Source organism: Phalangium opilio, unplaced genomic scaffold (genome assembly GCF_054372755.1).
Source record: "Phalangium opilio isolate 3A_F unplaced genomic scaffold, DU_Popi_V2 ptg000002l_1, whole genome shotgun sequence".
Taxonomy (NCBI): domain Eukaryota; kingdom Metazoa; phylum Arthropoda; class Arachnida; order Opiliones; family Phalangiidae; genus Phalangium; species Phalangium opilio.
In genome coordinates, this window is record NW_028324144.1 from 13,360,991 (window position 1) to 13,372,791 (window position 11,801).

The 11,801-nt window shown below is 37.4% G+C and overlaps 1 protein-coding gene across 1 annotated transcript; it reads right to left on the reverse strand.

Moving 5' to 3' along the window:
• Positions 1 to 2,601: 2,601 nt before the first annotated feature.
• Positions 2,602 to 6,570, reverse strand: LOC149720072 (ATP-binding cassette sub-family C member 1-like). Its single transcript, XM_089863882.1, has 2 exons — positions 6,209 to 6,570; positions 2,602 to 2,713 (listed from the first exon to the last, which is right to left on the reverse strand). The coding sequence occupies exons 1-2, from the start codon at positions 6,568 to 6,570 to the stop codon at positions 2,602 to 2,604; spliced, it is 474 nt and encodes a 157-aa protein (XP_089720008.1).
• Positions 6,571 to 11,801: the final 5,231 nt, after the last annotated feature.

The window sequence follows — 11,801 nt, forward strand, 5'->3', positions numbered from 1 at the left end:
TGATATTAATTATTTTAATCGCTGTAAATAACTTTAAAAATAGTTAAATCGTTTAAAATAAAGTTGTTCCTATTATCTTTCGAAACTTTCCTAATATTGACGTTTAAAGTGAAGGGTACCCCTCTTGCCCGCTTTCTTCAAATTTTGGGGTATATATACGATTCGTTTCCATTATAATAATAGATAAAAACGCATTCGCGTGAACCGATGGTGGAAGCCCTGCCATTGGGAGGCTAGACGTTTCTCGTAACCCTAGCCGATCGCCGCGTATATCTTGAAACCAAACGATGACGAAGGAAAAGAAGCCAGAATGGACTGACTGGCGTCCATGTGGAATGGACAAAGACCTGAAGATGGTGGTGCATAGAAGCTGGTGTCAATGTGGAATTGACGAAGAACAGAAGATGCTGGTGCATAGAAGCTGGTGTCAAGGTGAAATTGAGGAAGAACAGAAGATGGTTGTGCTTGGAAGCTTGCAAGTACAGACTAGTGTCCATGTGGGATGGACAAAGACTAGCAGATTGTGGTCCTTAGAAGCCAGTTAGTTAAAGACTGGTGTTGGTAGATGAATGGCCAAATATCCGTGAACCGCGAACGCGTTCCGGAAATCGGGTATTTGTTTGCTCCGATACGCAAACTGCGAACGCGGTCACGTGGGGTCTGGCAGACAGACAGACAGACACACAGACACGGCCGGTGTAATACCTCTCCGTGACATACGTCACTCGGAGAGGTAAAAATAACAAAATTTATCCTGCACTTAAATTTCTTGATTCTGCTGACTTAAATTTGAACTACACACAAAACATTCATTAAAAAGCCATCACTATTCAACAATTTTCTGGAACATGTTTATTTACCCTAATTTAAACGTAAATTGGTTTTTTCAAGCATCACTTCACAATTATTGCTAAGGATATTTTATGGATTATGGCTTATTTCACCTTTCCCTTATATTTAGATAACCCTTGAAATCGTTTGAAAATGTATGTCCTTGCAACTCCGTTATTATCGGAGAAACATTAGCAATGAACACTTTCCTTAAGTGCAGTCTGTTGAGGCTATTTACCACTTTACCAAAGGTGCGGAGTTCGATCGAATGGGACCTCCCAATTTTAGTTTCGGTCTGTGTCAAATTTGAACCATTAAAAACCACTTTTAAATGTGTTAAAACACACTCCATATGTTGAGTGTGTAGAGTTAAAAATTGTACATAGCACCTTTTTTTGAGAGTAGCGCGGTGTGGTATAGATGTCAAAGTGAAATAAAATCACGCTATCCTACAATATTTCACGCCTTTTCAGCACTATTTCCTACTTCAGTAACTCAAATTCACGCCATTTGAAGATTATAGAAGAACATACAAACACTTTAAGAATATCTTTAAGAATTTTGTTTTTAAAAGGTAAGAATTCATAAGGTGTAATAAATGTGTCGGTGGGCTATATTTTTAAGAAGTACACCGATTGATAAAATTCTATCACATCCCGAGGAACTGGACGAATATTTGATCTTAAAAGTATGAACTGACAGCAAATAAAAAAATATGGCAATGAAATTTCCTCTACAAATTTCCCCGAGGATATGAACAAATGTTTAAACTTTCTAAAGGTATAGATTGACGGCAAATAATAAAGATGGAAAATACATTTCCTAAACACAAAAATTTCAAACCAATATACCAAAGATAAAACCTATTTCCAAATCATGCGGGTAAATTTCTCGGGCGAGCAAGTGAAAGTTAAAATTGATAAGTACAAAAGTAAACTAATATCAGAAATATGGCGGGTTGACTTTCAAACTACACTCGCTTATGCATTTAATTCTTTTCTAGTGTCAACATGATTAGACTACTGCTTAATAGTTTACAAGGTAAAAAAATATGTTACGTTGGTGAGGAATATGTGGATATCTTCCTTATTAAGCGTGGTCTTTCACAAAGCATTACCTAATTAAAAATTTTAATCATTTGGGTAGAATTGTCATTTTTTAAATAGTACGATGGAGATGTCGAAATAGCGGTAACGGATAAAAGCACGTACTAAAGAACACGACTACATTGTAAAAACTGAAAATCGAGTTATGCTCTAAATTTTATCAAAATTAATACTTCAACTTAATTATTGTCCATGAAAATCGCTTAGCGCAATGAGAAATGTACCTTTCATTTAAGACCGTTCCCAGAACTAACAAACGTAAAGTTTTTCTAAAATCCGAGTAACCGGATTGTTTTTTTTTTTTCAAAACATTTCCCATGTTATTTCTATGGGAAAAATCCCTGTTTTTCATCAATAGGGGTGATTAATGAAAACCACCCTTAGCAACTTTATATTTCATAAAATAAACTAATGGATGGATAATTTGAAATTTTAACGACACATTAAGGGCCCGAATTGTAATTCTGTGGAATATTTTCAAAACAGTAAACATAATACAAAAAATTTACATCCAATCAAAAACCCACCCTTATACATTAAGGGCAGTATGAAGTCTTATATAAGAGAGCTACCGCTCTCTCAGAATTTTTTTTATTCAGTTTATCAGGTAGACCGGTAATTATCAGTCATCATTGATTTCCAAGGTTAAAACAAATTAAAGCTTCTACGGAAGATTAGCATCTTTGGCCAAAGCATGGAACAATGATTGATCATTATTCAAGAGAGCCTGCGGCGAGTCGAATTCTACAATCTGACCATGATCAAGAACCATCACTCTATTGAAAGTTAAAAGACAAAATAGGTAATTACTTTGCCGCATGGTTAATATCAAAAGTTTATCATGCACGAAGTACACAAAATGGGTTGCAATTGGGCATATTCCGCAGGCTACTGTGACGTCGGAACTCGTATAGCGCTAAGATCCGAAGAGAGAAAATTTAGAAATTTCTGTCGCGGTGCAGCCACCAAGCGGTCGAGACGATTACTAAATGGGTCACATGAAAAAAATTATCCAATGGAATAAAGGAGATTTTTACGTTCCGTATAGGCAGGCATTGGGAGGGAACGAATTTAACTCCAAATCCCTCTCTCTCTCTCGTGAGATAGAGGCGGTTTCAGTTCTGAAACGTTGTAAAAAGGATAAAAGAAACGCTAGGCTAGGCAGTAAAATTTTGTATTGAAGTTGAGGTGATAAATGATACGGAGAGAGTATAGGGTTTCATTAAAGGGAACTAGACAAACCACTATTCCCATTAATAAAAACTGTCTTTGTAGACAAAGACGGGAAAAAGTAAGAGATAAGTGTAGAAAATTAAATGCCTGAAGTAACAGATATTAAATTTGCACTTTTGAACACATGATTATAAAACATCAATTATTTTAAAAAATTCTTATCTTAGTTTTTTTCACCAAAATTACTTAAGTAAAAATATTTTAATATGACACTTATATATCATTTTAAAAATAATAGGCGTTTTCCATTTTTCTCTCAAATATTCCAATCAGGTTGAGCCCTATAAGGAGAATAAAATGAACAGAAAACGGTTAATAGCTGATAAAGTAAAAACCGTATTAAAACAAGAAGTGTTCGTTAATTTCAAAGTTTTCCAAGTTTCAAAAATTGACGTAATGTATAGCTCTCTAAAGATCACGATCAATCTACAAATCTTTTCGACACTAATATCAACATCACAATAAAACTGCCTATGTTACTTTCCGCTTCGCAATATTTCTCATTTAAAAATATAAAAATTAAACTCGTAAATCTCAATTTTTTCAGATATGAAAGTATTTGAACCTTCTTAAAGACCATGTCAGTCTCTCCTCCCTGGTAAAACGTAGTATCAAGCTAGTATCCTTTAAAAAATTCTTGAAGAAGCCTTTTTCTAGAGCTAATATTGGGAGCAAAATACTAGGTAAATAATGTTAAAAAATTTTTCCGCATATGAAATTTTGGTGAAAAAAACTAAGATAAGAATTTTTTCAAATAATTGATGTTTTATAATCATGTGTTCAAAAGTGCAAATTTAATATCTGTTACTTCAGGCATTTAATTTTCTACACTTATCTCTTACTTTTTCTCGTCTTTGTCTACAAAGACAGTTTTTATTAATATCTGTTACTTCAGTCTTAATATTAATTAAAATAGTTTGGAAACCTTCGGAGAGAAAACGTTTGAGGGCGTTGCACTTACATTAGTTAAAGCTTTTGAACTGACCAATTATCTATTACAGAATCTAACTTAATTACCCGCCAACGGTAATCGAGCTTAATTAGGCGCCAACGGTAATCTAGCTTAATTAGGCGCCAACGGTAATCTAGCTTAATTAGGCGCCAACGGTAATCTAGCTTAATTAGGCGCCAACGGTAATCTAGCTTAATTTGGCGCCAACGGTAATCTAGCTTAATTAGGCGCCAACGGTAATCTAGCTTAATTTGGCGCCAACGGTAATCTAGCTTAATTTGGCGCCAACGGTAATCTAGCTTAATTTGGCGCCAACGGTAATCTAGCTTAATTTGGCGCCAACGGTAATCAAGCTTAATTGCCCGCCACCGGTAATCAAGCTTAATTGCCCGCCACCGGTAATCTAGCTTAATTACCCGCCATCGGTAATCTAGCTTAATTACCCGCCATCGGTAATCTAGCTTAATTACCCGCCATCGGTAATCTAGCTTAATTACCCGCCATCGGTAATCTAGCTTAATTACCCGCCATCGGTAATCTAGCATAATTACCCGCCATCGGTAATCTAGCTTAATTACCCGCCATCGGTAATCTAGCTTAATTACCCGCCATCGGTAATCTAGCTTAATTACCCGCCACAGGTAATCTAGCTTAATTACCCGGCACAGGTAATCTAGCTTAATTACCCGCCACCGGTAATCTAGCTTAATTACCCGCCACCGGTATTCTAGCTTAATTACCCGTCACAGGTAATCTAGCTTAATTACCCGCCACCGGTAATCTAGCTTAATTACCCGCCACCGGTAATCTAGCTTAATTACCCGCCACCGGTAATCTAGCTTAATTACCCGCCACCGGTAATCTAGCTTAATTACCCGCCACCGGTAATCTAGCTTAATTACCCGCCATCGGTAATCTAGCTTAATTACCCGCCATCGGTAATCTAGCTTAATTAGGCGCCAACGGTAATCTAGCCCTATTGCCCGCCAACGGTAATCTAGCTTAATTAGGCGCCAACGGTAATCTAGCTTAATTAGGCGCCAACGGTAATCTAGCTTAATTAGGCGCCAACGGTAATCTAGCTTAATTAGGCGCCAACGGTAATCTAGCTTAATTAGGCGCCAACGGTAATCTAGCTTAATTAGGCGCCAACGGTAATCTAGCTTAATTAGGCGCCAACGGTAATCTAGCTTAATTAGGCGCCAACGGTAATCTAGCTTAATTAGGCGCCAACGGTAATCTAGCTTAATTAGGCGCCAACGGTAATCTAGCTTAATTACCCGCCACCGGTAATCTAGCTTATTTACCCGCCACCGGTAATCTAGCTTAATTACCTGTAAGCGTTAATTTAGCTTAATTACCTGTAATCGTTAATCTAGCTTAATTACCTGTAATCGTTAAAGCAGTCTTATCTCACTATCGATAGGCCATTTCAACCAAAAGGCATTAAGAAAAAACAATCGGATTATTATGACGCAACTATACGTAGAAAAAGGCCAATATTGGTCGCGCTGATATTTACCAATAAAACAGCGTATCCATGCTAAATATCGCAGATTGGGGTAGTTTTTAAAATTTAAAATTAAACATACTTAAAATTAATTTTTCGCAAAAACCTTAAAAATGGTCCTAGAAAAAGGTTTAAGTTTTGATATCAAACCGTTCCCAAACGTAACAAACGAATATTTCATGTCAAAAAGGTGGCCACAAAATGGCTAAATTTGAAAAAAACTCCATGTTATTTCTATGGGAAAATTTAACTTTTTCACCAAAAACACTGACAAATTTATGCAAATGAAAACCACCCTTAGCAACTTTATTTTTTATAAAATAAACTAATGAGTGGATCTTTTTGAAATTTTAACCACATATTGAGGGCCCGAATTGTAGTTCTGTGGAATTTTTTCAAAGCAGTTAATACGATACAAAAAAAGTTATAACCAATCAAAAAACCATCCTTATACATTAAAGTCGGTATGAAGTCTTATCTAAGAGAGCTATCGCTCTCCTAGAATACGAGTAGCAGCCATTTCTCTACTTAGAGGCATGATAGACTTATGTTAATACCTATAGTGGGTATACTAACTTGTCACAGTCCAATATGGTTTTAATTCTGTGCGCTATGGTGATGATGGTGGAGTTGGCGAATTCCGTCCTGATGGTTTCTTGAATAAGCTCGTCGGTGTCCATATCAACCGATGCAGTCGCTTCGTCCAAGATAAGGATCTTAGTGTTCCTTAACAAGGCACGAGCCAAGCATACTAACTGACGCTGCCCGACGCTCAGATTCTGTCCTCCATCAGCCACGTAATGGTCTAGCCCATGCTCTAGTGATGTCACGAAAGATTTCAGGTGCGAGTGTTCCAGGGCAGCCCACAGTTGCTGGTCGTCTTGTTGACCGAACGGATCCAGGTTGAGTCTGAGCGTGCCCGAATTACCTACAAGCATCCACAAGTACCCACAAGCAACCACAAGCACCCACAAGCACCCACAAGCACCTACAAGCACCCACAAGCACCCACAAGTACCTACAAGCACCTACAAGCACCCACAAGCACCCACAAGCACCTACAAGCACCCACAAGTACCTACAAGCACCTACAAGCACCCACAAGCACCCACAAGTACCTACAAGCACCCACAAGTACCTACAAGCACCCACAAGTACCCACAAGCACCCACAAGTACCCACAAGCACCCACAAGTACCTACAAGCACCCACAAGTACCTAGAAGCACTCACAAGCACCCACAAGTACCTAGAAGCACCCACAAGTACCTAGAAGCACCCACAAGTACCTAGAAGCACCCACAAGTACCTACAAGCACCCACAAGTACCCACAAGTACCAACAAGTACCTACAAGCACCCACAAGTACCTACAAGTACCTACAAGTACCTACAAGTACCTACAAGCACCCACAAGTACCTACAAGCACCCACAAGTACCTACAAGCACCAACTAGTACCTACAAGCACCCACAAGTACCTACAAGCACCAACAAGCACCCACAAGCACCCACAAGCACCTACAAGCACCAACTAGTACCTACAAGCACCCACAAATACCTACAAGCACCAACAAGCACCCACAAGCACCCACAAGCACCTACAAGCACCCACAAGTACCTACAAGCACCCACAAGTACCTACAAGCACCCACAAGTACCTACAAGCACCCACAAGTACCTACAAGCACCCACAAGTACCCACAAGCACCCACAAGTACCTACAAGCACCCACAAGTACCCACAAGTACCTAGAAGCACTCACAAGCACCCACAAGTACCTAGAAGCACTCACAAGCACCCACAAGTACCTAGAAGCACCCACAAGTACCTACAAGCACCCACAAGTACCTACAAGCACCCACAAGTACCTAGAAGCACCCACAAGTACCCACAAGCACCCACAAGTACCAACAAGTACCTACAAGCACCTACAAGTACCTACAAGTACCTACAAGTACCTACAAGCACCCACAAGTACCTACAAGCACCCACAAGTACCTACAAGCACCAACTAGTACCTACAAGCACCCACAAGTACCTACAAGCACCTACAAGCACCCACAAGCACCTACAAGCATCCATAAATACCTACAAGCACCCACAAGTACCTACAAGCACCCACAAGTACCTACAAGCATCCAAAAGTACCTACAAGCACCCACAAGTACCTACAAGCACCCACAAGTACCTACAAGCACCCACAAGTACCTACAAGTACCCACAAGTACCAAAGGCAGTTGGTTACATAATTTATTAGTGAGGGGGATCTTTTCCAACTTAACTTGTTAGCTCACACAAAGCTAGGTCCCCTTGTTTTTCAACCACCACGAAATATGGACCAAATAGCTTTAAAAGTGCTAACATCATAAACTGACTCTTTACACTGCTTAAATATCGCAGATTGGAATGGTTTTGAAAATTTAAATTTAAACATACTTAGACTTAATTATAGTCAATGAAAATTGCTTAGCGCCACGATAAGTGTTGTACCTTCCATTTAAAACCGTTTTCAAGTCTAACAAACGTATAGTTTTTCTATAATCGGAGTAACCGGAATGTTTTTTTCTTAAAATTTCCCATGTTATTTCTAAGGGAAAAATTCCTGTTTTTCATAAAAAGGTGTGAAAAATTTCATGGAAATGAAAACCACCCTTAGCAACTTTATTTTTTATAAAATTAACTAATTAATGGATCTCTTTGAAATTTTAACCACATATTTTGGGCCAGAATTGTAGTTCTGTGGAATTTTTTCAAAACAGTTAATGCAATACAAAAAATCTACATCCAAACAAAAAACCCTCCTTATACATTAAGAGCAGTATGAAGTCATATCTAAGAGAGCTACCGCTCTCTCAGAATAGTAGACTTGTACAGCTCTCTAGTCCTACCCTACAGGTAAGATTATAGTTTGTGGGTAATCAGCCATAACTGACGTAAAACGCCGAGTATTAAGCGGAAACTATTTTTACAGTATATATCAGACCTCGGGGACTTCCGGAAAAAATGTCTCAAAAAAAAAATAATAATAATAATTAAATTTTCTTTCTTAATAATTAGGCTTACGTTGGTCGAGCGGCCTGCATCTATTGAGTTGTACACACTACGCAAGCGTGGACCATGGCGCGCGCTTTCAAACGTGTTTAAGCAACAGTGCACACTGCGCAGGCGTAGACCATAGCGCGCGCTTTCAAACGCGTTTAGGCAAAAAGGTTAGTCATTCTTTATTCAGACTTTTAAGAGCTCGCTTTGGTTTGTGTCATCGGGAAATATCTTATATATTTCAATAACAAAATGAATGAAGAAAAGGTCAAAGCCAGGGATCGCTTTGGAAAGGGATTGTGGAATCAATCTGTGCTGACTATTTTTAGTAAAATCAAACTGAAAAATTGGGGTTCGTTTTTCGATGAAGAAAATGAGTGGATGGGGAAAACTTTTGCTTTTGTAACTGGGTTAGTTAACGAATGCCCTGAAAATGTTTCTTGTCCATCTTGCGGACATTCCATGGGTGTTGTGGTTGATAACTCTAGGCCGTGGGGTTTAAGACTTCGCTGTTCATCATATGCCCTCGTTTCTGACCCTAAACAGAGTAAATCAAAGAGGAAACGTATTGGGTGTAATGGAAGCTTGTCAATTTTAGACAATACTTGGTTTAGTGGTCAGAATTTGAGCATTAACGACTCCCTTTTTTTGGTTTTTTGTTGGGCAAACCGTCTTCCCGTAACATGCGCGGTTAGAGCTACGGACTGTAGTCCAAATACAGCAGTGGTTTATTACAGCATGCTTCGTGAAGTATGCGAAGTAATTGTTTCGTAGCATTTTGAAAACCACGAAAATAAGCTTGGCGGGGAGGGTTTTCACGTGGAGGTGGACGAGTCATTTAAAACTCGTCGCAAATACAATCGTGGGAGACAGTTACCCGGAGAAACCATCGTGATTTTCACGATGGTTTGTCGGAAAACTAAGCAAAAACTAATTTTTCAAGTGAAAAACAAATCGCGGGTTGTCCTATGGTCCCAGATGAGGCGTTACATAGCTGACAACTCTATTATCGTCTCAGATTGTATGGCGTCGTATCTTAATTGCGAGAAATTTCTGCCATTTAAGGAGCACCTAAAAGTTAATCACTCCATTGAGTTTGTTAATAGACACGACGCCGATGCCCACATTAACACGGCAGAGATAAACAACAGATGGTCTAAGGAAAACATTAAATCCATCAAAAATGAGAAGTTTTTGGCGCAATATTTATCGGAATATTGCTATTTAACAATGTTTTGCAAAGATCAAGCGTGCCAATGGCTTCCCATTGGGGAAATTTTTAAAACAATTTTGAGAGACATCTCCAAAGTTTACCCCGGGCCTGGTCGCGAAGGTTTAGGGCTAGTAGAAATTGGTGCTCCTGAAATGGCTTTGGAGGAACTGTTCATTAGAGTTGAAGATGGAGCCTTAGTGGCTGATACGAATGATGAGAATGCTTTTGGCGAAGGGGAGTAAATAATTTTAAAGGAACTCTAAAGAGATGGGGTAGCAAAACGAAAGCATTTCTCATAAAAAAGTAAAAAAGAAACAAAAAAATAATAAAAGCCAAAAAAACCCCAAAAAAATTATAAAAAACCAAAAAAAACCCAAAAAATATAAAAAGCCAAAAAACCCAAAAAAATATAAAAAGTCAAAAAACCCAAAAAATATAAAAAGTCAAAAAACCCAAAAAAATATAAAAAGTCAAAAAACCCAAAAAAAAAATTTAAAAAGCCAAAAACACCAAAAAAAAATATAAAAAGCAAAAAAAAACTATAAAACCAAAAGAAAAAAATAAAACCTAAAAAACCCACAAAACACAACCAAAAATCTAAAAAAAAACTAATCGTGAAAATACCACATATTTCAAAGTTATTAAAGGTAGGGTTAGGTTAGGTTAGGTTTTGGTATTCAGTCCATTTGGTAGGATTTTACTTGTTACGCCTTTTCCAAAATATTGTTGTTTATCATCATTTACTGCTTAAATAATATTATGCCTTTTCCAAAATGTTGTTGTTATCTTCATCTACTTCCCAAATAATATTACACCTTTTCCAAAATGTTGTTGTTTATCTTCATTTACTTCCCAAATAATATTACACCTTTTCCAAAATGTTGTTGTTTATCTTCATTTACTTCCCAAATAATATTACACCTTTTCCAAAATTTTGTGTTTATCTTAAGTTCATTTACTTCCCAAATAATATTGCGCCTTTTCCAAAATGTTGTTGTTTACCTTTTTCTTCCCAAATAATATTACACATTTTCCAAAATTTTGTGTTTATCTTCATTTACTTCCCAAATAATATTATGCCTTTTCCAAAATGTTGTTTTTTTATCTTCATCTACTTCCCAAATAATATTACGTCTTTTCAAAATGTTGTTGTTTATCTTCATTTACTTCCCAAATAATATTACACCTTTTCCAAAATTTTGTGTTTATCTTAAGTTCATTTACTTCCCAAATAATATTACGCCTTTTCCAAAAAGTTGTTGTTTGCCTTCATTTACTTCCCAAATAATATTACACCTTTTCCAAAATTTTGTGTTTATCTGCATTTACTTCCCAAATAATATTACACCTTTTCCAAAATTTTGTTGTTTATCTTCATTTACTTCCCAAATAGTATTACACCTTTTCCAAAATTTTGTAGTTTATCTTCATTTACTTCCCAAATAATTTTACACCTTTTCCAAAATTTTGTTGTTTATCTCCTCCCTATGGAGCTCTAAGGCTTCTCAAACCCTAGCTCGTCACCCCCAAATGTTATTACACAAACCCCGACGAAAAAAATCCTTTCGTCAATTTCATCCTTTTATCAGAACACCCACGTTGGTATCTCGTGATGGCCTAACATCTCTATTTTTTTCTAGATCAAACTCTATTTTCACTTCCACGAGAAATTTGTTAACAAAAAGGCAGGGCGATACACGATTGATCGGAGGTGCTAATTTAAAATTATCCCTGAAACATCAAATTATTTTCAATTTTAAAATATTTCGGAGTCATTTGAGATGGCACGCTCATGCATAGATGATAGATTGTAGCGGGAAATTCGAACAAAGGCTAAACTTCGTCTGTTTTTGATTTCTGGGTTTATTATTGTGAGTGTGAAGTGCAGTGTTTTGCTAAATAAATTGGATATTAAAT